Here is a 26,066-nt window from a genome sequence, read left to right on the forward strand (position 1 = left end):
TTTATTGCACTATTGAATAGGGGAAAGTTTCTCCTGCTGTTTTCCAAAAGTCCTTCTATTCTTCCTACATTATTTTTTTTTTTTAAAACCTTTTATCTTTTTATCTACCTCCTTTGCTTCAGTGAGGGGTGGCTGTTGATTTTTGAAATAGTATGCAGTTTGGGAAGAGAAGAAACAGAATGAGAAGGTGATTAGCTTTCTTTTCTCTCCTCCGTTATAATCCCAGAAAATGCTTCACGAATACTTTTGCTAGCAAATGAAGCCCATCTACTCAAGCAGTGGTTTTAACCATTTTTGACGGCCACCTGATACACACACACACACACACACACACACTATGCTGTGTATAGACACCTGAAACAGACTTTTGTAAAACACTCTTAAGTCATGCAATGCATACTGATATTTTCTGTTATTCGGTTTCACTTCAAACAAACAAACAAAAAGTCGATCACAAACCACTAAATCAATTTCATGCCCTTAAGGAGTTGAGACCTGCAATTTGAAAAATGTGACGCTAAGGTATACTCTGTTATAATCGTTAAGTTACAATCATTGGATGAGCACTGTGCTAAGTATTTTCGCTAATAATATTATATTTAATCTGTTCTAATAATTTTATGACAGATTGTTATACCCATTTTGTGGGGAGGAAACTGAAGCTTGGGGCAAAACAAATTTCCTGGCGTCACACAGCTACTATATGGCAGAGCTGAGACTTAAACACAGGCAATGCCTCTGCTTACAGCTCAGTGACACGTGCCATGGCTTTAGGCCACAGCCAATGGCAGAGAAAATTAGCGCATATTGGATTTTTAATCTTGCAGTACACATACAGGACAAGACCACCAGAGTGGAGACAAAATACTCTCTGTGCGATAACTTCATTTCTTCTCTGGAACTCTATTCCTGCCCTATTATCCCAATCTATTAAGTCTCTCAAAAAATGACAAAACCCTTAAAATAGAACACTCAAACTATGACAGAGAAACAGTTTTATAAAGGGAATATATACTGAAATAGTGAACATAACAAACCCAAAACTTCACAGCAGTGGGATCCATGCATAAATAGTTGTACACGGTGTAGTGGAAAGACAGCGGATTAAATCATAATTCTGGGAAAGCAGAATCTTGATTTTACCTACTTTTAGATATTTTGGGGGTTTGGGAAAGGAAAGGGGAAAAAATAAAACTGACAATCTTTCGACTTTAGCGTCCACAAAGTTTTGGTGATTTAAAGATGACTCAAAAGATTTAGTGTCAGCCTTCTAGAAGGTTTCCTCCTAATCATAAAACTTCTTCTCTGTTACAGTTTTATTTTCTGTTACAGTTTCTATTTTAAGGGTTTTGTCATTGTTTGAGGAACTTGCAAATTGGGAGAATAGGGCAGAAATAGCGTTCCAGAGAAGAAATGAAGATGTTTAGAACGCATTTTGTCTGTACCCTGGAGGTCTCATCCTCTCCCTTGTGTGCGTTGCAAGTTTAAAAGTTCAACATGTGCAGACCTTGTCCTTACGCAGTTGGCCAAGACCCACAGCCATGGCACGTGTCGCTGAGCTGTAAGCAGAAGCATGGTCTACCTGTGTTTAAGTCTCAGCTCTGCCATATAGTAGCTGTGTGACCTCAGGAAATTTGTTGTGCCCCAAGCCTCAATTTCCTCATCCCTAAAATGTTATAATAGTGAAGCGATACAATGACGGCACCTTTTATTTTATTTGTAATAATGAAAAGGCTGTCCCCATGGTTTGGTAAATTAAGGCAATTATCCTTGCTATCTTTAGGGTCTAGGATTCAGATGATGAGAGGCTCGTGGTCTGTTGCACATCAAACTGAATATTCACCAGCAACATTTACCAACAATGAAATCAAGCTAAAAATGAAACCTTAAGAGAAACTGATTTGAAACTCTTCAGTATAGTGTGCTTCTTGAGCATAAAGACTGGTTCTTCACTCGTTTAACAAATAGCAATTCAACACTTAATACGTGTCAGGCACATATTAGGTGTGGGTACATAAGGGGAACAAGATTCCTGTAGTCCCTGCATACAGTGTCTGATGGGAGAGACAGGCAATACAGAAGTAAATGTATGACCAAAAGGACCCCAAGTGGGAAAGTTTCCACTAAGGACATAAAACTGATTTGGTGTCAGGGAATAAAAAGATGGGGTACTTACTTTAGACAGAATGGTTAGGAATGTCTCCAGGAGGAGGTAATGTTTAAACTGAGACTAGAAGGATGACAAGGAGCCAGTGTGTGAACAGCCAAGGGAAAGAATCATGGGACCAGCCAATGCAAAGGCCCTGGGGTATGCGGGGCTGTTTCTGTATGATGAAGCTCTGGCCTTCTTTTACACACACTGACTGGATCCCTCCCCTTCTGTCCTGACAGCTGCTTTTCTGATTCACGCTTGCAGTATGTTTGGGGCTCCAGTTCGGAGTCCTGGATGGTTGTACCCTTTTGATATATCAACCTAAAAATATGCTGGGATAGCCCTCCCTTTTTCACATGTCTGCCACAGGCTGTATCTTGCTCACTGTGACTTTGCCGTTCAATCAAGACTGCCCTTGACATTTATAACATTCTGCTTTCTTTGCCTCTGTTTTTGCCTCAGGTCCTGAAAGAATAGCTGCTGACATAAGGAAGACACTCAAAAATTATTTGCTGAATTTTTAGATGAATTTCATTATATCATCAGAGATCTGATTTTGTTGTTTGTGGTTTTGTCTGCTTATTCATTTTAACGTGGGTAAGACTGGGGAGGAGCAAACTGGATGAATTTGAAGGAGAATGGCATGACATTCTGAACTGGCACTCAGTTCCTGGAGGGCCACTCGCGGCTCTGTAACTCATTAGCAATGTGACCTTGGATGAGTCATCCCACTTGAGCCTTGACATCTTCCACTAAAATGAAGGGTTTGGTCCAAGCACCCTTCAATGTCTGTTCTTTTCTATGACTCACTGGGTTTCAATATTTGCCATGCCTCTCACACTCCTATGAAAGAAATGTTATCTTTAGGCATCAACTCAGTTTATGCAATAATGACGTCTTACGTTTGATTGGCATTTGTTATTTGCAGAGCACTTTCATCTCCACTATTGCATTTGATTTTAACCAGTCATGTAATGTACTGAGGACAGGTTATCTTTTTTTACGTCTGACGGGGTGTGAAACTTACCCAACTTTATAACATGCTAGAAAAGGGAATGACAATTGTATATACTGTCCTGCCTATATGTGGTACAATATATTGGATAGCATCTCTGCCATGTGGGAGTGGAACAAATTGTTTACACCTTGAATAGCAGACACTACTTTTTTTTTTTTTTAATGTTAAGGACTGTTTAGAAATGCTAAAATCCAAAGCTCTTTTTTTATTTTCTAGCTAAACTCTTTTTTTTTTTTACATCCTTACTGGAGTATAATTGCTTTGCAATGGTGTGTTAGTTTCTGCTGTGTAACAAAGTGAATCAGCCATATGTATACATATATCCCCATATCCCCTCCCTCTTGCGTCTCCCTCTAGTTAAACTCTCTAGTTGTAAGGATCAGAAAAGTACTCAGGTTAGCTCACTCAGGGAAGGGGAGCACTGCAGGAATCAGCTTTCTTACGGACAGGAGGCAAGGTAGTCCTCAAATAATTGGGAAAGTATCTCTAGACATTTCTTCCTAGGACTAAATTGTCTGTTTTTCTCCAAACTTCCAAGACCTTTCTTTCTTATTTGAAGAGCAGTTTCCTCTGCTTACTCATGGTTCATGTTTCCCCATAACCATGGCTCTCCCAAGGCTTGGCTTCCTGACACCAGCTCTGGCCAGCTGACTCCAACATGTCAGATCCATTCACTATAGACCACTGTCAGTCTCTTCCTCTTTTAGCTCCTGTGGTCCAATCAGCTGGGGCTGGGTCAGGAAGGAGTCACGTGGCACCCACATCAAGTTCTACCTCTTTATCAGGATTTATGAACAGGTTCCTAGGGAAAGAATTCTGTAGATGATAGAGCAGGCATCCTAAAACATATCTACTACATTTCCCTTTTTATCTACATTTCACAGGATTCTGTTGAGTCTTTTTTTCTAAGGTGATGCCAATATTCCTAAGTATACCTATTTTTTTCATGGTTCTCGCTTAGAGGCCATAGTTTATTATCTGATTGCTTTTTTTTGCATTCATGCACATTTTTAATTAAATTCTCTCAATATCCCAGTAGGCGAATAAGATATCTCCCAGAGATGACGTTAACATGACATATTCGAAGACATCTAGAAGCTGGGGGTAGAAGTGAACTAGGTCAGGAAAAAAACCAGAAACAATTCAAATTTGTCCCTTAGTTAAAATTGGAAGGGCAGTTGCATGGTTTTCTGTAGGGTGCAGTTAAAAAAAAAAAAAAAAGCACTAGCCAGCAACTAGGTCCATTTAGGTCCTAGATCTGATCCTATCATTGATTTCTGGACAGATCATTTATTCCCCTTGAAATTCAGGAGAAGGGGGAGTCTTAAAATCTGGAAACTAGGAGGAATCTTATGGGGTTATCAAATCTGGTCTCTGCCTTTTACAGTAAAAGACACTGACATGAGGCCTTAGGTCACAGAGCTGATTAGAGGTAGAGCCAGTAGAATATTTCTCCTGAACAAACGGTTGTGATCTTTTTATTACATCATTTCAGTTGAAAGGGTAGAGGCTTATTCTGAGAATCAGAGATAATGCTTGTGATAAAGCAGCATAAAGTGGCGTCTAAATGTAAAATTTTATTTTAAGATGAGGACATGGAATGGGTATAGAAGACAGGAATCTGCACAGTGTGTGTGAACAGATAGGAAACAACCTATAAATGCCCTAATTCTTGTCCTCTAAAAACTTACCTATAGGGCTTCCCTGGTGTCGCAGTGGTTAAGAATCCGCCTGCCAATGCAGGGGACACGGGTTTGAGCCCTGGTCCGGGAGGATCCCACATGCCGCGGAGCAAGTAAGCCCATGTGCCACAACTACTGAGCCTTCACTCTAGAGCCCACGAGCCACAACTACTGAGCCCACGTGCCACAACTACTGAGGCCCTCGCACCTAGAGCCCGTGCTCCACAAGAGAAGCCACCGCAATGAGAAGCCTGCACACCGCAACAAAGAGTAGCCCCCGCTCAACACAACTACAGAAAGCCCACACGCAGCAACGAAGACCCAACGCTGCCAAAAATAAATAAACTTATTAAAAAAAAAACTTACCTGTAAACAAAAGATCATGAAAATTGATCTGAACTCTGTCACTGCCACAAAATTGCATCAGAAAATGGAGATTAGGATGTTCCTGCTGCCAGATGGAATAGGAATGTGGTTGGATGTGGACTCTGCAGACTGCCTGTCTTCCAAGGTGGGCTCTATCACTTAATAACGTGTAATTGAGGCAAGTTTGTACCACTTACTAAAGGGCTCTGGGTGAAACAGTAACACGAACTCCACAGAGCCACTCTCAGGATTCAAACAACCAATACTTGAGAAATTCTTAGAACAGTCTTTGGCACATAGTAAACCCACTATATAAGGGTTAACCTATCATTATTACTTGCTTTTCTCCTGTGGGAGGGCTAAAAGCTATTCTTTCGGAGTAATCTTCATTTAAAATCCCACGGGCTAGATTAGACATATCAGTTGGTTTAGCGAGGAATTAAGAGGTGGAAAGGGAACATTTCTTTCGGGGCAGCTCCGTCTTTATCTTTATCCCTTTAATTCTTACGAAATTCATAAAGCGGACATTTGCTATTTGCATTTCACAGACCAGAAAACTGGCTAGAGAGGGTAGAACTTTCTGGGCCAGAACGAGACGTTGAATCAGTAGTGGGTCACAGCACGGAATCGATCTAAGCCTACACGGGAATAAACGAACGTCTTTTCCAAGTGTGGACTTCCGGGACTTAGACAGTTCTCACTTTCCAGGGGCCAAGCAGAAGATGGATGCGGGTGGTTTAGGAGAGGACCCACATCTCCCTCCAGGCCCAGGAGCTACACCTCGGCTCAGAGGGCTCTCTCCACGCCGCCCGAGTCTCGCTAAGAGGGCCGGCTCCACACTACGGGAGAACCAGGCTCCGGCTTTCCGTCGGGGAGGCCTCCCTCTCCCGAGCCTCCCTCACTGACTCCGACTCCTCCGCGCAGGTCTTTGGAGTTTAATTCCTTAATTTATTTAGAAACTACACTTTTGAGTCAAAGAACAGAGGCAAGGACCGGGAACAAGAAGCAACGCGCGTGAACACGGACGCCGCCTCGAGAGCCCTTACAGGTCTGGCCCACGCACGACACCCGCCCGAACCCCGCCACCCGCCTCCTTTCCCGGAGGAGGCGTGGCCCGCACGCGTCGCCATCTTGGTCGCCTCTCTAGGCACTCTGTTTACTACTCTATGGTTGCCCGCTCCCGCCCCGCCCCTCCCCAGTCATTGTCTGGAGGAGCAGCCACGGCCGCAGCGCCTTCTCTTTATAAGTCCGCAGTGCCCGGATGTGAATGGATTACAATGTATCTTTCAGGGAAACCTATTATTATCAATGTGACTCCACGGGGGAGTCAATGGTGATGATCAGGAGGAGGAGGATGATGATGATGAGACACCTCTAAACTTGGAACAAGTTTAAGCCTTTATAAGAGGAGAAGAAAAAAAAAACCACCAACAAGATTTGTTTGAGGAAAAATTATAACTATCCTGTGTTGATATTTTTTTATAAACAATAAGAAAAAGTTGTTGGATTTTTTTTTAATGATTTCTTTTTTGGGGGAGGGAATTTTGTTGCGGTTTTATGGTGGAATATGCAAAAACCAGAGCCAGGTGCATAATCTTGTATTCTGTGGATATCCCTGGAGCAGAACTGAGTACCAGTTAAAATACTTTTTTGGGGGATACACATGTGAGATACTAAGTACTTGCAGAAGATTTTTGTCTCTCTTTTTAAAGTCACTTTCCTTGGAATATTGTGAGCATATTTGTGGCCATTTAAGGTAACGTTACAATTTGCTGTCAGAGTAAACTGTTTGTAATTGAATTTAATATTTTAAATGTCGATCCCAGTGTTTTATTAAAACAAAAGGAACAACCTATTAAATAATCGCCAATGGGAAAAAGTGTGTGCATGCATTTTGTGTATGTACTCGCACATCTAGCAATAACAGGGTTTATAGAATGTGTATTTTAACACACGTTAAAATAGCGTATGTTGCATATACTGGATAAAGTACGCTTGTTATTACAAAACGATAGAATTATGCAGCTTAATTTTTATCCTAAAAAGTGATGTGAAAAAGTATGTTTTAAGAGCATGCAGGGCCTGTAATGGTAAATGTTGAATTAAAAACTTAAAGTGCTGGCGAACGGGGACTTAGCATGCCTAGGAACTCAAGTGTAAAAACAAAACAACATCCACCCTCAAAAATTGCCTTTTTTGTTGTTGTTGTTGAAGTTTGCAGCTATACTATTCTGTGACTTAAAAGGGAGGGGAAAAAAACGTATGTAATTTAGGTTTCGCCCCCAACGCAGAACTACCGACATGAAAATCTCCCCAGCAAAATGTGGCTTGGTTTATATCTGGAAAAGAAAAATATTGTTCCTCTTGGCAAAGTCTTTTTGCATCACGTGTATTTGCAGCCTAGTATAAACTTGCTTTGCCGTGTGTGGATGTGTGAGTGAGAGGGAACGAGAGTCAGAGAAAGAAAGGAGGGGATGTAAACTCGAATAAATTTCAAAGTGCCTCCGATGGATGAAACGGGCAAAAACTGAACTGTTCAGGCTTCAGATTGTAACTGACGTTCTGAGGGAAAATGAGGTGCTCGATGAAATTTCGTTTGTATTTTTTTTTTTTTTTTGCGCGGCGGGGGAGGTGTTGAGATTTTTTTTCTCCGGGGGGGGGGTGCATCCCAGCCAGCCCGACCCGAGCGAGCCGCGTCTCCCCGCCGGAGGCCCCCCACCCATTTCTTTGCTGAACTTGCAATTCCGTGCGCCTCTGCGTGTTTCCCCCTCCCCCCCTTCCCTCGTCCCCTCCCCTCCCCGGAGAAGAGAGTTGGTGTTAAGAGTCAGGGATCTTGGCTGTGTGTCTGCGGATCTGTAGTGGCGGCGGCGGCGGCGGCGGCGGGGAAGGAGCGGGCGCGGGCGCAGGCGGAGGAGGTAGAGGCGGTGGTTAGACATGAACGCCGCCTCGGCGCCGGCGGTGCACGGAGAGCCCCTTCTCGCGCGCGGGCGGTAGGTACCGGCGCCGGCGGGGCTCGGCGGGGCTCGGCGGGGCTGGTGCGCCGGTCGGCGTGGGGCTCGGGCTTGGCGGCCCCGCACGCGGCTCCGCGCCTCCCGTGCCGCGGGCTCCCGGCTCCCGGCGCTCCCCCTGGAGACACCCCTTCCTCTCCCGCGCCTCTTCCCTCCCCCTCGTCCCTACCCCCCCTCGGCCCCCCCTCCCCGGCAGTGCCACTTGGAGAGACCGATGACTTTGCCAAGGCCCTGACTTTAATTTTTACAACCCTTTCTTTCACAAATTAGGGTGCTGGACCATTACGGGACCCGACCCTCCACTCCGCTTCCCTCCCCCCCGCCCCGCTTTCGTCGACCCTGTCACCCCTCCCCCTTTGGACGTGTTTTCACTCCAGAGACGCTCATCTTTAATTTCTTTATAGCTACTTTGAAACGCAGAGGGGAGTGGTGTGTGTGTGTGAGCGTGTGTGTGAGCGTGTGTGCGTGTGTGTGAGTGTGTGTGGGGGGGTGGGGGGAAAGTTGAGACCGGATCGTTCTGAGTAGTTTCTCTTTTCTCTGGGATCCATTCATTTCTCGCTCTACCTCCTGTTGCATAAAATGATGCGCTGAAGAGCGGCTTTTTTTTTTTTTTTCTTCCCGGATTTGGTTTTATAGTGGATGTTACCAGTTTTGATCGTCTCTTTGGAAATACAATATCAATAGCAGTTTTTTGTTTTTTTTTTTTTGTTTTTTTTGCTATTGCTGCCTATTCCTTCTTTAAAAAAAAAGCAACAAAAAACAACTCTCCTGTCCCTCCCTCCTTTCTACCTTATTCCCATCCGCCCTCACATCCCTACCCCACAACCCCCCCAGTCTCCAAAAATCCGATTGTGTTTTCTCCAAGGATTGGGACTGGATTTTCTGATTGCGGTTATTTCCATGTTTCTAGGTTTGTGTGATTTTGCTAAAATGCATCACCAACAGCGAATGGCTGCCTTAGGGACGGACAAAGAGCTGAGTGATTTACTGGATTTCAGTGCGGTAAGAAAGAACGGTGGAAACTAACAACAGCTGTGAAACAAAACAAAACAAAACAAAAAACCCAAACACTTTGAGCTAGAAACCAATAATAATCTAAAGGACAGGAATAATTTTTAATTGGCTGAGTCCTTGGTAAACATGAAGGTCTTTTTGATAAGTTTTTAACTACAATTTTTGGGTGTGATGGACGATTCAGGCTTTTTTTTTCAGAGTCTTAATTACTTGCTTTTGAATTCCCTACCCACCGAATCCCCCAAATAATGGAGTCTCACTCCAATGGAAGGGAAAAACAGACACCCCTAAAACTGTAAACCACCCCTAAACTTGACCTTATCTGAACACTGAGAGTACTGATACTTTGTGCACTACTCATTTTATTTATTTATTTTTTCTGAAAATGGAAAAGAGAAAATAGGAGACCCCAGTTGTCTCAAAGTTTTAAACTGATGATCCTTTGGATTAGTAGGACCTGTAGTCCTCCTCATTACATCTTTTCCTGGGATTCTGAAAACTCGTGTGCATGTGCTGAGCATACATTCTTTAGAACCCTTTAGACGGTCTTTGTAAATCTCGGAGTCGTGAGATCAGCACAAAGCAGAACTTACACACTTGTGGAGTTTTATGACGGAACTTGGTCCTTCTCCATCCCTTTGCTTCCCTTCCCCATACCAAGTCCCAAACATGTCAGGGGAAATAATTCATTTTTAATGCCAGATGAGTTTGGTGTAAGATGCATTTGCAAAGCAAAATAAAAAGAATCCACAAAACACACAAATAAAATCCAAACCGCCTTCTAAGTGGGGCTCTTTCATGTTGCTGCTGCTGCTGCCGCTACTGCTGCTATTGCTGCTGCTGCTGCTTCTCTTCTAGACCTTTTGGAGAAATGGCTTTCGGAAGTTTTGCCAGGAAACGTGGCCCTAGGCAGCTTTGTAGCCCCCTTTCTGCTTGCTGCACTTTCTCCATTCGTTTCTTTGCTTTTTGCAGGCTCTGACTCAGGGAAGGTGCGCATTATCCACTAGATACGTCGAAGAAGAGGGAAACCAATTAGGGTCGAAATAAATGCTGGAGAGAGAGAGAGTGAAAGAGAGAGAGAGAGTGAGAGAGAGAGAGAGAGAGAGAGAGAGAAGCAGAGAAAGAGAGAGGGAGAGAGAGTCTTGCTTCAAATTGCTCTCACGTTAGAGACGAAATGAGAATTTAGTGCAGGTGGCACTTTTATTTTTATTTGGGTTCACATATGACAGGCAAATCCTATACGGGATGGAAATGGACATTGCCACGTTTATGGCCAAGGTTTTCAATATAAAACAAGCAACTTTCTTCTCTTTTGTAAAACTAGTGTTTTCTAGAGAGCTTGCTGCCCTCCGAACTGAATCTTGTTCACATCATGGGGACTGTGTTGGTTTAAAATGTAGTCCTACCTAGTTCTGGCGATCTAATGAACCTGAGGAAAAAGAAAACAGTGGTTAAGGTTGGGGTGGGGGGAGAGTGATTGGTAATGTTGTGCCTGTTTTCGTTTTAAGTTGGATGGTGATGTATTTTACTAAAATGAGCCCTTAGCATAAACTGTATATTGTATAGGGAGAGTATGAAAGATCTTTGATGAACTCTGAAGGCACAAATGTCGTCTTTTCAACAGTAATGTTTCTTTGTTTCTTTTAGATGTTTTCACCTCCTGTGAGCAGTGGGAAAAATGGACCAACTTCTTTGGCGAGTGGACATTTTACTGGCTCAAGTATGTAAATTCTTTTCTTAGTGTGTAGTTAAATGTTCTTAGCTGTTTATTCACTCATGGTATATTTTTGGCTCTGTTGAAGTGTTCTGAAAAAGTCATTGAAATTTTAGCCTGTAATGATATGGTTATTTCATTATCCATTAGTGGTATAACTTAGGCAAAAATGTTATCTTTTGCAAAATTAGAAGTAGGGTTTTTAAAAAAAAAAAAATCAAGGAAACTGTCTCAGAATTCATCACTTACTTTAAAAGCAAATTTCTGATACAATTGTAATCAAACACGTGAAGATAAGGCAGTGTTAACATGGGGGAATAAATTAATGTTTCCTTATTTGAAAATAGAGGGAAAAATCTAACTTTCATGAAAAGGGCAAATCCCTTGTAAATAATATCAATTTTATTGGGTACTATGTATAATTAACCCTTTTAAAGAAATGAGCGCTTAATTTTGCAGATGAATGCTGTGTAGTAAACCATAGCTGTAAATAGAGAGACTCCTGCTAATCTGAGAGCGAAATATGAATTCATTTATATTTAAAATATCCTTTTTGGTGCTTCAGCTTTTTTTTTTTTTTAAGAATTTACTTGTGCAATGAATTTTTCTATATTTAAAGTTGCAAATTTGGAAGGACTTTTACATTTTATAAATGAAAGGTCTTTGGCTGATGCTTTAAAAAGACGTTAGCGCTATTCACAAAGGAATCTGTGTGTGCAGTGATTATCTGGTATCTAAGGAGGAGTTTTAATAGGGGACTCTCTGAAGGTCTCTTATTAAAAGTGAAAACTGAAAATATGCTATTCGTTTAAAACGTATTTTTTTTGTCTAGTGAATTTCATATCAGAAGGAGGCATACATTGCTCTCCTTTAGGTTCAAGGCTTAAATCCATTTATGCTTGTTAAACAGCTGTAGTATTTTAGGAGTTCTGGCAGTGGTACATAACAGGACATTAGACAGAGTCCTGTTCTTAAGTCAGACTGGTAAATGTTGACATCGTTTAGTTGTGAGATACCAGTGGAATTGTCTGTTAGCTATTGAAGGTAATTTCACATCTCTTAATATTCATTTGGTGTTGTAGCAGTGAAAGAAATCTGTTCATCTTTGTGATTTGTATAATTGGTATTTTTTAAATAAAATTAATGGCATTTAAAAGTTGCTCATTTCTAGATAAGTTACTTCTCCTTTTGCTGGCCCCCATAAGTCTAAGGGATTTTTTATCTCTACAACTTGATTTGTGAAATATGAGATGCCTCCTATAGTTACATTTTATCTTTTATTTTGGGGGGTCCACTTTGATTAAAAGGGCTACTGACCATATGTTTGTGTTTTACTGTCCTGGACCCTGTTATAATTTTCATTTGGGACTTAAAATTTTTTTTGTTGTTGTATTCGTATTGTATCTTCCAAATTTCTTTATCGTGTTCTCTATACAACTTTGAAGGAAAGATGAGTACAAGTATCTCATGTAGGCAGATTAATTTTTCATGTTAGACAGTATCAAAACAGTTGCTAACTTTATCTCTGACAGTAACTTTCTTCATGATTTTCCTTAAGAAAATGTATATTCAGTTGAAATCTGAAAGTAGATTATGTCAGAAAGGCTCAGAGATAGACTGCTTTCAGAGTCAGTGCAAAAATACTCTTTTGTACTTTGTAAAAATTGACACATTTGGAATAATTAAGTATATCAGCTTAGTTATAGTTTAATAAAGTAAGGTGATTTAGAAGCATGAAATTGTGTTACATTTAAAAAGATAACTGTGCATCTGGTCCCTTTTCTATGTTCACATTTAAATGAAGTCCTTGCTATGATGTTTAAGTGTTTACAGAGTGTAGGGTGAATAAGTATGAATATGTATTAATGCATTTTGGAAAATGATCATATACTGAAACTTACAGAGTTCTTAAGACAGTATATCTGTATACGTAAACCTAGACAGAGGCTTCATCCTTAGTGAGACGTGTTGTGATATTTCCAATGAATATGCTGTGATTATTTTTAAGGTGTTAAACTTTAAGTGACGTCGTACCAGAGGTGTAGTTTTCAGGCCCAAATGTTTACTTGTAAAGGTAAAAAGTGTAGTGCCGATTTTGTTCTCGCTGCTGGATTGAAAATGCAGGGTATTCATCCAGTGCAGTATGATGGGGACTATAATATACACAGTACAGATTGGAGTGTTGATTTTTCTCATCTGTCCAAGACACAGTTAGGTGGCTTTGTTTCCACTCAATAACAAAGATAAGTCCCTTTTAAAGCATAACAAATTAAAAAAAAAAATGAGGAAAACTGCATTTTGCTCCTGGAAGGATGAACTAGGAAACTTTGGACTGAGAAATAATTTTCTAACTGTACATCAGGTTAATATCCATTGTCCCAAGGGTGCTCAGATGTCACTTCCATGGGTAGCTTTGAAACCTGGGTCCAGAGAAAAAAGGTCTAAAGTATAAGTGAACTGTTCATATTGGAAAAACCAGCTCTGTTTTTTCAGAGTGAGGCATGGTAATGTTTCATGCTTAAAGTTCTCAGTAGCTGTGGATTCCATTCATATAGGGCGCTCCTTCGTGATTTGCAATGTGAGAATTAAAAAAAGTGTGGCCATATTGCCTTTAATCTTTCATTTCACAAACATGGTTTTTCCTACCACCTTAAGAAATGGTGAGGCTGCTAGGGAGAATGGAATGTAACCTGAGCTACAGCCTGACATTCCCAGGGAGCATTTTTCACATGAAAGGCTTTTGTCAACCCAGGAAAGGACCAGCAGTTTTTGTTTGATGTTTGCAGGTGTTCAGCAGAGAGCACTAAAACAATTCAGCCATGATAGTTCAGAGCTTGGATGACCTTAACGGGGAGAATTGGTGGGTTCTGGAATTATTTTTAAGAAATATTTGAAACCTATATGGTGACTTATATAAAGGGATTTCAGATCCATTATATCATTGATCTTGAAACTAGCTAAAAGCATCCACATGCCTGGATGATTGGAAAATTTTTCTCATTAAAAAGTAGGACGGCAAAGTTACCAGAAGAAAAAAAAATTCACCTAGAGTCTATAATTTATTGATGAACAGGGGTTTAATTTTCTAATATAACAAAACTACAGTTTCTTTGGTTACCTTTGAGTCTTTCATGAGCAAAAGATAAACATACTAGCTTTGGCATCTTTTACAAAGTAGTTTTAAAGTTGGGGCTCTAAAATTATCCATACTCAACAACAGCCCTGGTCACATCTGTTACATGTATTTACAGTTAGTCTGTGACGGATCCTACATCTTCCTCCCTTAGTTTAAAAGTTGAGCCTTTTCCCCCGTAACTGTTTAGTTTTACTTAGGTGTTCAGCATTTGTTAAAGGTGCCAAATGGATGGGTGTTTTAACAATTAAGAGCAGCAGTAAAACACACCACATCCCTGTCATGGTCATTTTTGGAAGAGAAAAAACATTTCTTGACATTCACACAAGTTATTTTACTGATACCCACATGACACCCAAATGACACATCAGTTTGGTAAATTCAGTAAGAAAAAATAAATCGCTCCAATGGGTAGTTCTGTATCACAGAGAAAATTCAAATGGTCAGCATTCTGAATTAATATCCATCCGTACAGTTTGAGTTCATGATTATGGCGTGAAAAAACAAATGGTCTCCCTTAAAGGTATTTGTGGAGTACACTTATTTAATTGTGTGTGTGTGTGTGTGTGTGTGTTTTAAACAGCCTTACTATTATAGTGCAGTTCATAGTGGTTGTATGGCTTTTATAAAATGCAGAATAATTTAACAGGTTACAAAATAAGCAAAGTGGCATTAAATCCATTCTGTTAGAATCATAGAATTTGGGGGATTGAACCCCTTAGAAAGAGACAGCCCAGTGCCTTCATTGTACAAAGAAAACTGAGGCCCAAGTTAAGAGGTTCTGAACTATGCCTTTATTTGCTAATCTAAGAAACAAGTTTTGATTTGCTAATTTTGTATGGCCCTGCAAATCCTTTTATTGGAGTAATATTGGTTTCACTGCTATGTTTTTCTAAATTTGTATTTTGCATAATAGGGTATCAGGATTTGTGTGCTGATCTTTGTGCCTACAAATTCTTCTAAGTGCACATGTGCCCTTTGAATGCTTTTTAAGGTTTGGAGCTGAATTTTGGATTGTTGATCATTCTCTTTTGCCTGATTTGGCCTGTGACTATTTGCAAGATGTTAGATTGACTAACAGGGGTGGATGGGCATGACACTGACAGAATTAAAGTGCTTCTTACTATGCCAAGTGGTGTACTATGCACTTTATATTCTTGTATTTTTTAAATCCTCACAAGAACCCAGTGAGATGCCAGGATTACCATGCTCAAGTTATAAATGAGGAAACTGAGATTCAGAGATGGTAAACTACTCACCCTCAAGGCAGCCAGAATGAATCAGGTTCTAAACCCAGGTCTGCCTGGTCTGCCTAGCTCAGTGTCTTTTGAGACACACACACACACACACACACACACACACACACACACACACACACACACACACACACACACACACGGACACACACGGACACACACACGGACACAGAGTCAGATATAGCTTATTATTTCAATATCTTATAGGCTTAAGGATATATTATTGAGGCTTGGTGTGCAATACTGTTCCTGATCTTTACAGTAGATAAACATTTTTAAAAAATATGTTTAAGATAATGGTATAAACCATGTCCATTATTTTTCCTGCTTTCTTATCCAAACTAAGCTTCTAGTTTATGTTGGATTTCAATGTGACTTAGTATCTCTCTCATATTTTTATTATTTTTTTAACAAGGAAAATATAGTAGGTAGTTTCAAAGTTGTGTTTTGGTTCTATTGTAAATGGACAGTCTGCTTGGGTACCAGTGAAAATATTTTGTTTCCAATTATTTTAATGTACCTAGTCAAACCAAAAGTTGAGGTAACCAAGCTTGCTCTGTTAATACCTAAAAAAAAAAAAAGGTTTCCTATCTTTTAACTGTAAAAAAAAGTTTTGCAGTTCCTTGTTAGATCTTTGAAACTTAATATTCAAGAACAAAAACCCTGAATTCTATCTACATCACTAAAATAAGCAGTTTTGAAGTTTTGATATGTCTATTATCAGACATGTGCTTAAAATGTTACGTTTTCTAAATCAGAAGGAAGAAGCAGTACTCTATTTGACATTGACTTAAGTAAATAAAATGCATTAAACAAGCGTAGGGATCCAAGATCTGTTGAGCCTGAAATGCTTAACATTTTTGACGGCATCAGCAAATTATCTTTACCCTACTATTGTAATGAGGAAATCACTTAAATAACAGATGAACAGCTAAGTCACATAAACATATATAATAGAACTATGTAATGGAAGTTTATGCTGTTAATTGCTCGAATCTGTCTTAAATGCTTAGAATCATGGAGCAGTAAAGACTGTCATATAAACAGTTTTGTTTTGAGCTTAAAATTATTCCTTTTTGCTTTCATCTGCTATGATAAACAAAGTAATTTTGGAAGCTTTACAGATCAAACATTTACTCCTAATGGTAAACTACATTTTATATTGGAAGTTTGCAGCCTCGTCCAAGGCAGAGAGTTGAGTCCTGGTGGCCCCAGGCTGCAACGTTTAGTGTTATGATGCTATTTAGATCTGTTCCCATAAGCCAAGATAACAGATCTGAAGTTGTCTAATAAGGAACATGGTGTGTTTTGAAATGTTCTTCAGTTTACAAGTCTTGAACCAAAATGTTCTTGGCCAAACCTTTAGACCTTATACCTATATGTTGGGTAAGTCAGATTTTGCACAAAGCATCGAAATGAAGCTAGGTAGGAACAGAAAAAAAATCCCTTCCTTCCTTATTTTTTGTCTTTTATGAGCTATTTTTTTATGACCAGGTGTTCTTCCAAGTTAATTAGATGGTGCTGAGTATTAGAGAAAGTAAAGCAAAGCACATCAAAGTTATTTTTTTTAAAGGCTTTATTTATTTTTGTCACCGGTTTATTACTCTGAATAAAGTTTTCAAAATTGACCGCCAAGTTTATAAGCTTACACATGGGTTATCCATTTTATAAATCTGTGATCCCACTTAGACTCAGCACTGATGTAGGCACATGAGGTTTAGGTGGGTAATTTTCAACCATATGTCTCTTAATGCTTATGAGAGATGTAAGAGAAATAACAGTTTAATCTTTAGAGAAGATTGGTTGACACTTTCTATAAGTTTTACATATATATTTATATATATATTTTTAATCAGGCTCAAAGGAGTAGCAAAAGTGTTGAAAAAGGTTGTCATATTTGCTTTCATTTCAACAATAAATAGAGGCCCAGTTAATCAGCATATCAGATGGCCAGGTGTGTTTAGAATCAGTTTATACGGAGGAACTTCAGGGCTGTAAGAAAGTATTCTATTTAAAGGTGCAGCCACTCGATTGTTCAAATGGCTGCTTTTGTACTTTTGTGTGACAATTAACATTTAATGAATGACTTTCTAAACTGCCATTGGTGGTAATTATTATATGCGGTTTATTAACTGCAATCCATTGTTGGATGTGCCTGTATTGATCTGTTTTGCAAACAACCCTTCACACGTTCAGCAGTATTTGTACATTACTTTTTAAAGAACCTGTTTCGTTTGCTGACATTGATGTTGCCCCTAAAATTTTTAGCTGACAAATGCCTCTTCGATCAGAGTGATTTTTTAATTAAATTAAAAATTCATTGTCTTTTCAGCTATAAAAATTTTGCCCTTCTTTCCTCAGGGAATCCCAAAGAAACTCCACAAGATTGCCTTTCAAGTAAAGGATTTATAGAAATTTAGACTTACCAGGAGACTTTAGAGATGTTCTATGATTTTTTTTTTGGTTAAAGAGCTAAGGTTTGGGAGGGTTAAATGTCTTTTGCCCAAATCATACAGTTGGTTATGGGCTATAATAGGACACAAATACAGATGTCCTGACCTGCTGCTCAGGGACCCCATGCTGCTTTTAATTAAGGTTTGGACTCAATCCGTTGGTACCAACTGTATGTTTCTTTAGAGGAGGAAAACTTGTATAATCTTCCATTTCTGAAAAATAATAAAAGTTCAGATCGTGAGAGATGGACAACGTAGTCCAGCTCACTTGTCATCACATGCTCTAATTTGGCTAAGGCAGTTGACGAATAACTGTTAAAATGTATTGTGTTATTAAAAATAACAAAGTAAGACCCCTGATTAAATATCAGGGCTGTAATTTAATCTTGGGGGTTCTGGTGCTGTTCATAAACCATTTGGTTTTTTTCTGTAACAGATGACGTCAAAATACAGCTTGATTGAATTATGACCCTGGGTTACAGGAGCACCTGCTTGTGCCTCTTGACTTCATAGCATGTCAGCATTTCCATTACGAATTTTTTTTTCTCTGACATTTTTAAGTTCACATAGTTAAACGAGACTGGTGATTGGCATAGAAACTTTCAGCCTCCCGGGAAAAGACTATTTTCCCAATAAAACAGAGAAGGTGGTGACAAAGCCCCATTACGGAATACCTTTTAGAATGTTCTTCCTTGCTTTCATCTTCCATTAATATAAACATTCCCTTTTGGGGTACTTAGCTGAAAGGCATCCAAATGGAAGGTTTTGTATCTAAAATCTCCCAAGCCAAGACTTAACTCCAGGGCATTTTGAGGACTTTTAAACTAGGGAAAGACCTACCTTCTGTGAAGGAAGATATTGAAATGATAGCTCTGGACACTCCAGTTTTCATCTTGTGTAAAATGCTGAAGAGCAAGATGAAAAACACGCACATTTGCATATCTTGTCAGTAATTACTTTTATATCCACTTAAGATGAGTAAAAATTGATAATGAATGGTTTAGAAAGGTCTATTTATTTATATCATTATCTGGAGACTCATAGCATAGCTTCAGTTTAGCCCCTCGGGTTTTAATATGTAGCCGGTGGAGATGGGATATTGGTTGTGTCTATCTAGCCAGTTATTTTTTATCTACCTATCATAATTCTTATTGATGGTTCATCTAATATATATTTTTAGTACATGCTATGTACACATCCCCTGCGTTAGCAATTATAGGACTCAGAGGGCTTTGTGGGAGCAAGGCCCTGCCCTGAGAGGGCATGTATTTTGACAGGAAAGAATAGAAATGTACATGTTTAATTAATACTCAGTGTCCAGAAGACAAGTGTCATTAACATGGTGGGAGTTTAGGTAAAGAAAAACTTATTTCTTGCTGGGGGAACTTAATGATGAAGGTTTCATGGACAAATCGACTCTGATTCTTGAAAGAGGAGGAGTATTTTGACATGGGGCATTGGGACGGAGCCTTTTATATCAAGATCACTGTGAACCAGGCACAGAGGAAGGCCATTGCAAAGGGTGGATGAAAGAGCAGGTTCCTCAGCTTGGCAGTGGACTCAGTTATGGTCTAGGCACCTCAGTCACCTCCAGGCACACATTCCTGTCTTGGGTGCCTTTTTTTTTTTTCCTTTTCTGGTTTTGGGATTTCCCTTTGAGATAATCCAGTTCCTTCCCCAAATATATGTTTTTAATGGTAGTGGCAGCGTGGAAATCAAGATTTAGGTGTTCCCAGTTCCAAACTCTTCCTATTGTATCATTCAGCAGTGGAAATTTTAAGCTAATTTGGAGAAAATGATTTATTTAACTGAATTCTGGCAATCTAGATTCTCTTGCCATGTTTGCCGTTAAATAGCTGTTTCATATTGGCAAAGTGAATATAATGTGTCATACTGACATCACACATAGGAAAAATACGTAAATACCACCCTCTCCTTGAGTATTGGTCACATTACAGTGTCTTTCCCTCTGTGACCTCCTACTGTTTCAGTGATTCCAGTTTCCAGTTGAAGCCAACAATTCAAGTTCTAGTTGGAATTGACATAGGAGGAATTTATTAATGAATGTTTGCTACAGAATAGAAACAAGATTTTTTCGACAAAGGGCATATTCTAGACCCCTTTACCCATTTTTTTTAAAAAAATGTCAGTTTCGAACCTGTGTCTTCCCCAAACTTTTTCTTCACTTTCGAACATAAAGGATTCATGTTGGGAATATTTTGCAACCCTTCACCTTTAAACTCAGAGAGAAAACATTTTGGTCATCAGGTGGTAATCACGTTTCAAGATTTAATCTACAATTTCATACATAACCCAGTTTTGCAATTTTGAAAAGGAAGACCGCACAATGTCAATTTCAATCCTTGTTCAAATAATCATTATTTGTTGGGTGCCTTCTAGAACTTCATTGTCTAACTGGTATCCCAAACCATGGAATGCTTTTCTGTTCTGCTGTTGGCACTGGGATTCTTCATTTAGTTTCTTTTAGCTGCAAAGGTTGATTTTCTTTTGACGTCTAATTTCCCCCTGATTTTGTTGACCTCTTATTATTCTTCAATTTATCTTTTTAGCCCATGTGGAACTATTTCTTTTTTACATGGGTGTACATTTTGTAGTGTCCCACTTTAATCACTAGTAATTTTGGTAGAGTTGGATAAAGTGAGAAATACTCCATAATTACTTTAAGCAATTAATTTTACTTAAAAAATTCGTTATTGTTGATGAAGGCTTGATTGTTTAAAGAATGTTGAAAGCTTCAGAAAAGTGAAAGGGATGAATGTACATAGTGGTGTTTTTTTTCATTGTGAATATGTTTCACCGGAATAACAAGAGAATTATTAAGAATTATTAACTTTCATGTACACACTTGTTCATTCATTCATTTAGTAAATGTTTTTTGAGAGTCAAGATTCAAATTGCACTGCTAGGTATTATGGTGATATAAACAAGAAAAAATTTCAAGGCCAGCATTGCAGTTGGCATAGGATACTGCTGTCATTGGGTACGGGCTCTACGTTGATTCAGTAAGACAGTGCTTTTCGAATAAGTGATGTCAAAGTGTGGAAGTAGACTTCTTCCAAAGATGCTTTTTAAATATAACTACAGACTTTACAGTTTTATCTGAAACATTGAAATCCTGTGTGTGTACTTCTACATGAGTATAAAGGAGAGAGAATGGACTTGAATGATCATGGAATTTGGACCTTGAAGAGTATTGTTATGATGTACTCTCAAATTTGGTACCAAAGACTTTTTGGGAGGCAATGACAATTATGCCCCATATGTTTTTGTTGGTTTTTTTGGGGGGATCAGAAATTAAAATATCAGATTTGTAGATGGTGCCCATTTACTTCAAGGGCACTAGATATTTTTGTTGTTGTTCCCACACTTGAATATTTTTAATATTTATTTAAAAATTCGTATGCAGGAAGTTATTCATTTACTTTCAGAATTTTGTATTGAGCATCCACCACGTATCAGGTAGTATGCTGGGTGCTAGAAATAAAATGATGAACAAACAGACGCGGTTCTGCATTGGCTAAATGTAGGAGACATACATTCACTGAATAACCAACCAGAGAAATGTCAGCCTCTACGCTGAGAGGCGTGAGGCGTTAGCTGAGTTTGCAGTAGGGTATCTGACCACACAGTCAGGAGAACCTTCCCTGAAGCTGGTACACCTGACTGAGGTCTGAGGGGGAGGGGGAGGGAAGTGGGCTGGGGCTCAGCAGGGCATGGTGTTCGGGGAGGAGCTAGAGCTTGGTTGGAGCTGAGGCAGGGGAGAGGGAAGGTAGGGGCCGGATCATGCCAGGCTGCGAGGCAGGGAGACTGTGCAGTTTCCTCCCACCAGATTTGTGCCTGGGAACACTCTGACTGCAGCCTGGAAAACACAGCTCAAGGGTAGTCAGGGTGGGTGGCCCGAACCAGCAGTGAGACTTTTGCAGGAACCCAGCTGAGAGATAGGGTTGCACACACACACAGTGGCATTTGCGTGTGTGTGTGTGTGTGTGTGTGTGTGTGTATGTGTGTGTGTGAGAGAGAGAGAGAGAGAGAGAGACAGAAAGAGAGAGAAACTTTCTATAACTTGATTACTTGCAAATTGACTGTATTTTATATCTTCTAACAGTAACCCTGAGACCTCGTTCAGCTACTGTGTGCTGTCGACTGCCTGTTTTGCACCCAAATGCCACAGAAGTGCTTTTTATTTTCTGAGAAAAGTGGAAGATTGATTTTGCAATTCTGTTGTGAGAGGGTGCAGAGGTGGGAGTGGGAGAAAGAGGCAAAAGGGACTCTGCTTTCTTATTTAATGGTCTTCAGTAATTACGCACTATTTAGGCTTCCTCTAGCTTATGTTCTAATTACCAGTAAACATTCTGGTGGTTCAGTTCAACCTGTGGAATTGAGTCCATCACACACCTGGGATCAGGTATCAGCACATTCCCACGCTGTTGCTGAGCATCTTTGGTGAACTTTAGGAAGGTGGTAGGATTTGTACGATATTCCGTCTGAGATGGAAACGCTGTTTACCTGATTCTCTTTTGTCTGAGGTGGCCATGGGGGAAAGTTATCTGGTAACTGTTGATTAGCCACGAAATAAAGTCTTTCACTTTGACACCTCCCAGTGAATAGCCCTGCTTCACCTTTCACTCTGACCATCTAGCTCCTTCTCTGCCCCGCTCCCTCCATTTTCTCACGAATCTTATGGTTTACTCTTGGGAGTCCCCTCTCAACCCACTATGTTTGTTAGTCCATTTTAGTTAGGAAAACTGTCACCATTCTTGCGGTATACTTAGTGTTCAAGTTGAAGAAAAAAAGAGGTTTTTTCCCTCCTCTCTTCCTTGCCATCTTTGCTTCGGCCGGCTAGTTAGAGCATTGGGGGAATGCCACGGGTATGGGCTGGATCCTGATAGCCATGCCAGTTAGTGATTCTTGGCTCTGTGACCCAAGAGCTCTGCGTGTGCTTCATCAGAAGGATGCTGATAGGAGCGAGGTCTAGAACCGTCTCTGCTGAGCTGAAAACCCCTTAGCACACGTGCCTTGTGCTGGTGAGTCAGTAGGTGATGCTGATGCAAGTGGACAGCATCCACGTGTTGTTCCTGCCTCCTGGAGAACTCCTTCAGCATCCAGGCGTGCACTGGTAACGCTCCGTTAAAAAAATCAAACAAAATGAAGTTACCTTCCTTCTGGGGTGCGGAGGGCACGCAGGGTGCTTCCACAGTTATCTGTGGTGCTTTATTTTTTTGGAAAGAAAAAAATGGTAGAATGTTACGGTTGACACCTCAATGCTCGAAATATTTCATAATAGAAACAAAACAAAAGCGTAACAAACCAAACACATACTCTCCCTCTCATTCACACTCCCTACTGACTGGTCCTCTTTCTTGGGCTCCTTTACAACAAGAGTTTTGTTGACTGTTGACTACACTGGTGGCTTCTGTATCCCTTCCTTCCATATACTTTTTATAAGTCTCACCCCAACCAAATATTCCAAAACATTTTATCTTTTGATGTTTGATACCTACAAAATAATACATGTAGCATATATGAATTATGAAGCTAAATGATGGAGTGAAGACCAGGGGACCCACCACTCACTGTCAAAACTAGAGCATCATCAGAACCATCTGGGTTTCTTCCTTATCCGCATTCCCCCGTCTTTCTTGCCAGAGGTAAATATTCTTTTTTCTTTCTTTTTTTTTTTCTTTCCACTTGACGGAGGATTATAAACATGGTATCATTCCTGTGTTGTATTGTGCCACTTGCTTTTTACACTTGGCATTGCATGTTTCAGATTTCTCCATGTTGCTGTGTGTGGCATTAGTTCATTTTCACTGCTGGTGAATATGCTGTGTGTGGCATTAGTTCATTTTCACTGGAATATGCCTCAATTTATTTATGTATTTTCTAGTTAATGAACCTTTGGATTGATTCCCTTTTTTTGAGACTACACACTTTCCTAGCACCTCTTGACGCGTTCTTGATCATCTCTTTTGATTCCTGTAGATGTCTAAGAGTCAAATTTCTGGGATGTAGAGTCATGCAAATGTTACAAATGAAAAGATAGTGCGGAATTGATTTCCAAAGTTGTTGCCAATTTACACTCCTACCCACAGCATAAAAGGTTACTATGGATGTATATTGTTGTCCACCTTTGGTGTTGTCAGATTTCTTAATTGTATCAATCTAGTGGGTGTACAATATAAAATGTATCTCACTGTGGTCTTAACTTGCATTTCACTGATGATTGATGAGGTTAAACATCTTTCTATGTTTTTATTTATCATTCATGTTTCTTCTATGGAATCTCCCCTCCTCAGTTTTCTATTGAGTCTGTTTTCTTTTTAAATTTTAATTTTTTACTGCTTTGCGGATGTTCTTGTTATATATGTGGATAATAATTTTCTCAGTCACGCATGCTTCAAATACTTTCCCTTTTTTTATGACCTGTCTTTTTACCCTCCCTGTGGTATCTTTTGGTGAGCACAAGGCCTTAAATTTAATGTAGTCATTTTTTTTTCCCTTTACCTTTTCATGTTGCGTGTCATGGTTGGAATATCTATCTCTACCTCAAGGTCATAAAGATATTCTCTTATATGTTTCTTCTGGAAAGCATTTTGTAGTTTTGACATGCACGTTTAAGTTTTTAATACAGTTGGGATTGATTTTGTAGAGTGGGAAGTAGGGGTTCAATTCCCCTTTTTCTTAAATATCTTGATATACATTTGTTCTAGAATCATTTATTGAAAAGTCCATACTTTCCGGAGGCATCCACAGTGGTATTTCTGCAATATTTTAAGTTTCTGTATTTGTAAGGGTCTTTCATTCTGAGTCCTTTTTTTCTGATCTGTTGGTCAGTTTGTCTACCCATGCCTCAGTGCCATATTGTAGTAAGTTTCATACCACATTTTGGTATATGGTAAGGTCCTTCCTCTTCTCATCCCACATGTACATTTTACTTTTAGCTATGTTTTTCCACAGAAATTTAAAAATAAGTTTGCCAAGGTCTTTCATAAGCCTTTTAGGGATTTTATTGAAGTTGCATGGGATCTGATGATCAATTTGGGAAAAAATTAATATATCTTTAATAATGATTATCTCCACTCATTTATCTCTCCAATTCTTTAGGTCTTCTTTGATATCTCAAAGTTTCATAATTTTTTTCATGAGGTTGTGTATATCTTTTGATGATTTTTTCTTAGGTACCTTATTTTTGTTACTATTGATAATGGTATTTTCTTTTAAATTAAATAGTCAAATTGTTTGTCCCTGATATATATATAAATGTAATTGATTTTTGTATATTGATTTCATATTCAGCCATGTTACTAAATTCTCTTATTAATTTTATTAATTTTAAATTATCTTTGTGTTTTCATTAGAGTTTTTCTTAGTCATATCATGTGTGAATAATGACAGTTCTGTTGTTTTTCCTTTCAAATCCCTTTCAGACAGATATATCTTTTTTTTTTCTTTTCTTGTCTTACTCTGTGATACCTAGGACCTCAAGACATTCTTAAACAGAAACAGCAATACTGGGTATCCTTGTCTTTTCCCTGATTTTCACCATTGATGTTGGTAGTTATTTCATTAAGGAAGTTTCCTTCTATACATATCTTGCTAAGAGTTTTACTGTGAGTGGTATTGAGCTTTATCAGTTTTTTCTACATATATTTATTTTTTAAATGATTTTTTTAAAGTATTGTTTTTAAACTTAAAAAAATTAATTAATTAATTTATTTTTGGCTGTGTTGGGTCTTAGTTGCTGTGCGTGGGCTTTCTCTGGTTGCGGCGAGCGGGAGCTACTCTTCATTGCGGTGCGCGGGCTTCTCATTGCAGTGGCTTCTCATTGCGGTGGCTTCTCTTGTTGCAGAGCACGAGCTCTAGGCGCACGGGCTCAGTAGTTGTGGCTTGCGGGCTCTAGAGCGCAGGCTCAGTAGTTGTGGTGCATGGGTTTAGTCGCTCCGCGGCGTGTGGGATCTTCCCGGACCAGGGCTCAAACCCGTGTCCCCTGTATTGGCAGGCGATTCTTAACCACTGTACCACCAGGGAAGCCCCCTCTACATGTATTTAAATTATGACTTAAAAAATCTCTTTAATCTGTTAATGTTGTGAGTGACATTTATATTTTTCCCTATGGTAAACTCCCCTTGGATTTTTGGGATTGATTAATGTGATTGATGTATTTTTATTACTCTTTTAAAAATAATATCCTGGACTCAGTTTTCTAATATTTTCTTTAGTATCTTGCATCTATGTTTCTAACTAAGACT

The 26,066-nt window shown here is 39.4% G+C and overlaps 1 protein-coding gene across 9 annotated transcripts in view; it reads left to right on the top strand.

The window, feature by feature from the left end:
• Positions 1-6,507: 6,507 nt before the first annotated feature.
• Positions 6,508-26,066, top strand: part of TCF4 (transcription factor 4) — a 356,515-nt gene continuing 336,956 nt past the window's right edge. For 7 of the 9 annotated variants that reach the window (XM_060121916.1, XM_060121920.1, XM_060121919.1 and 4 more), the window contains exons 1-3: positions 8,099-8,208; positions 9,137-9,228; positions 10,888-10,960. In XM_060121916.1, the coding sequence (XP_059977899.1) occupies positions 9,157-9,228; positions 10,888-10,960 (145 nt within the window). In that variant the 5' untranslated portion in view covers positions 8,099-8,208; positions 9,137-9,156. Of the gene's footprint in view, positions 6,975-7,664; positions 7,796-8,098; positions 8,209-9,136; positions 9,229-10,887; positions 10,961-26,066 lie in introns of those variants that run through there. The other 2 variants (XM_060121917.1, XM_060121923.1) reach the window with 2 other exon arrangements.

Source organism: Lagenorhynchus albirostris, chromosome 14, assembly GCF_949774975.1.
Source record: "Lagenorhynchus albirostris chromosome 14, mLagAlb1.1, whole genome shotgun sequence".
NCBI lineage: Eukaryota > Metazoa > Chordata > Mammalia > Artiodactyla > Delphinidae > Lagenorhynchus > Lagenorhynchus albirostris.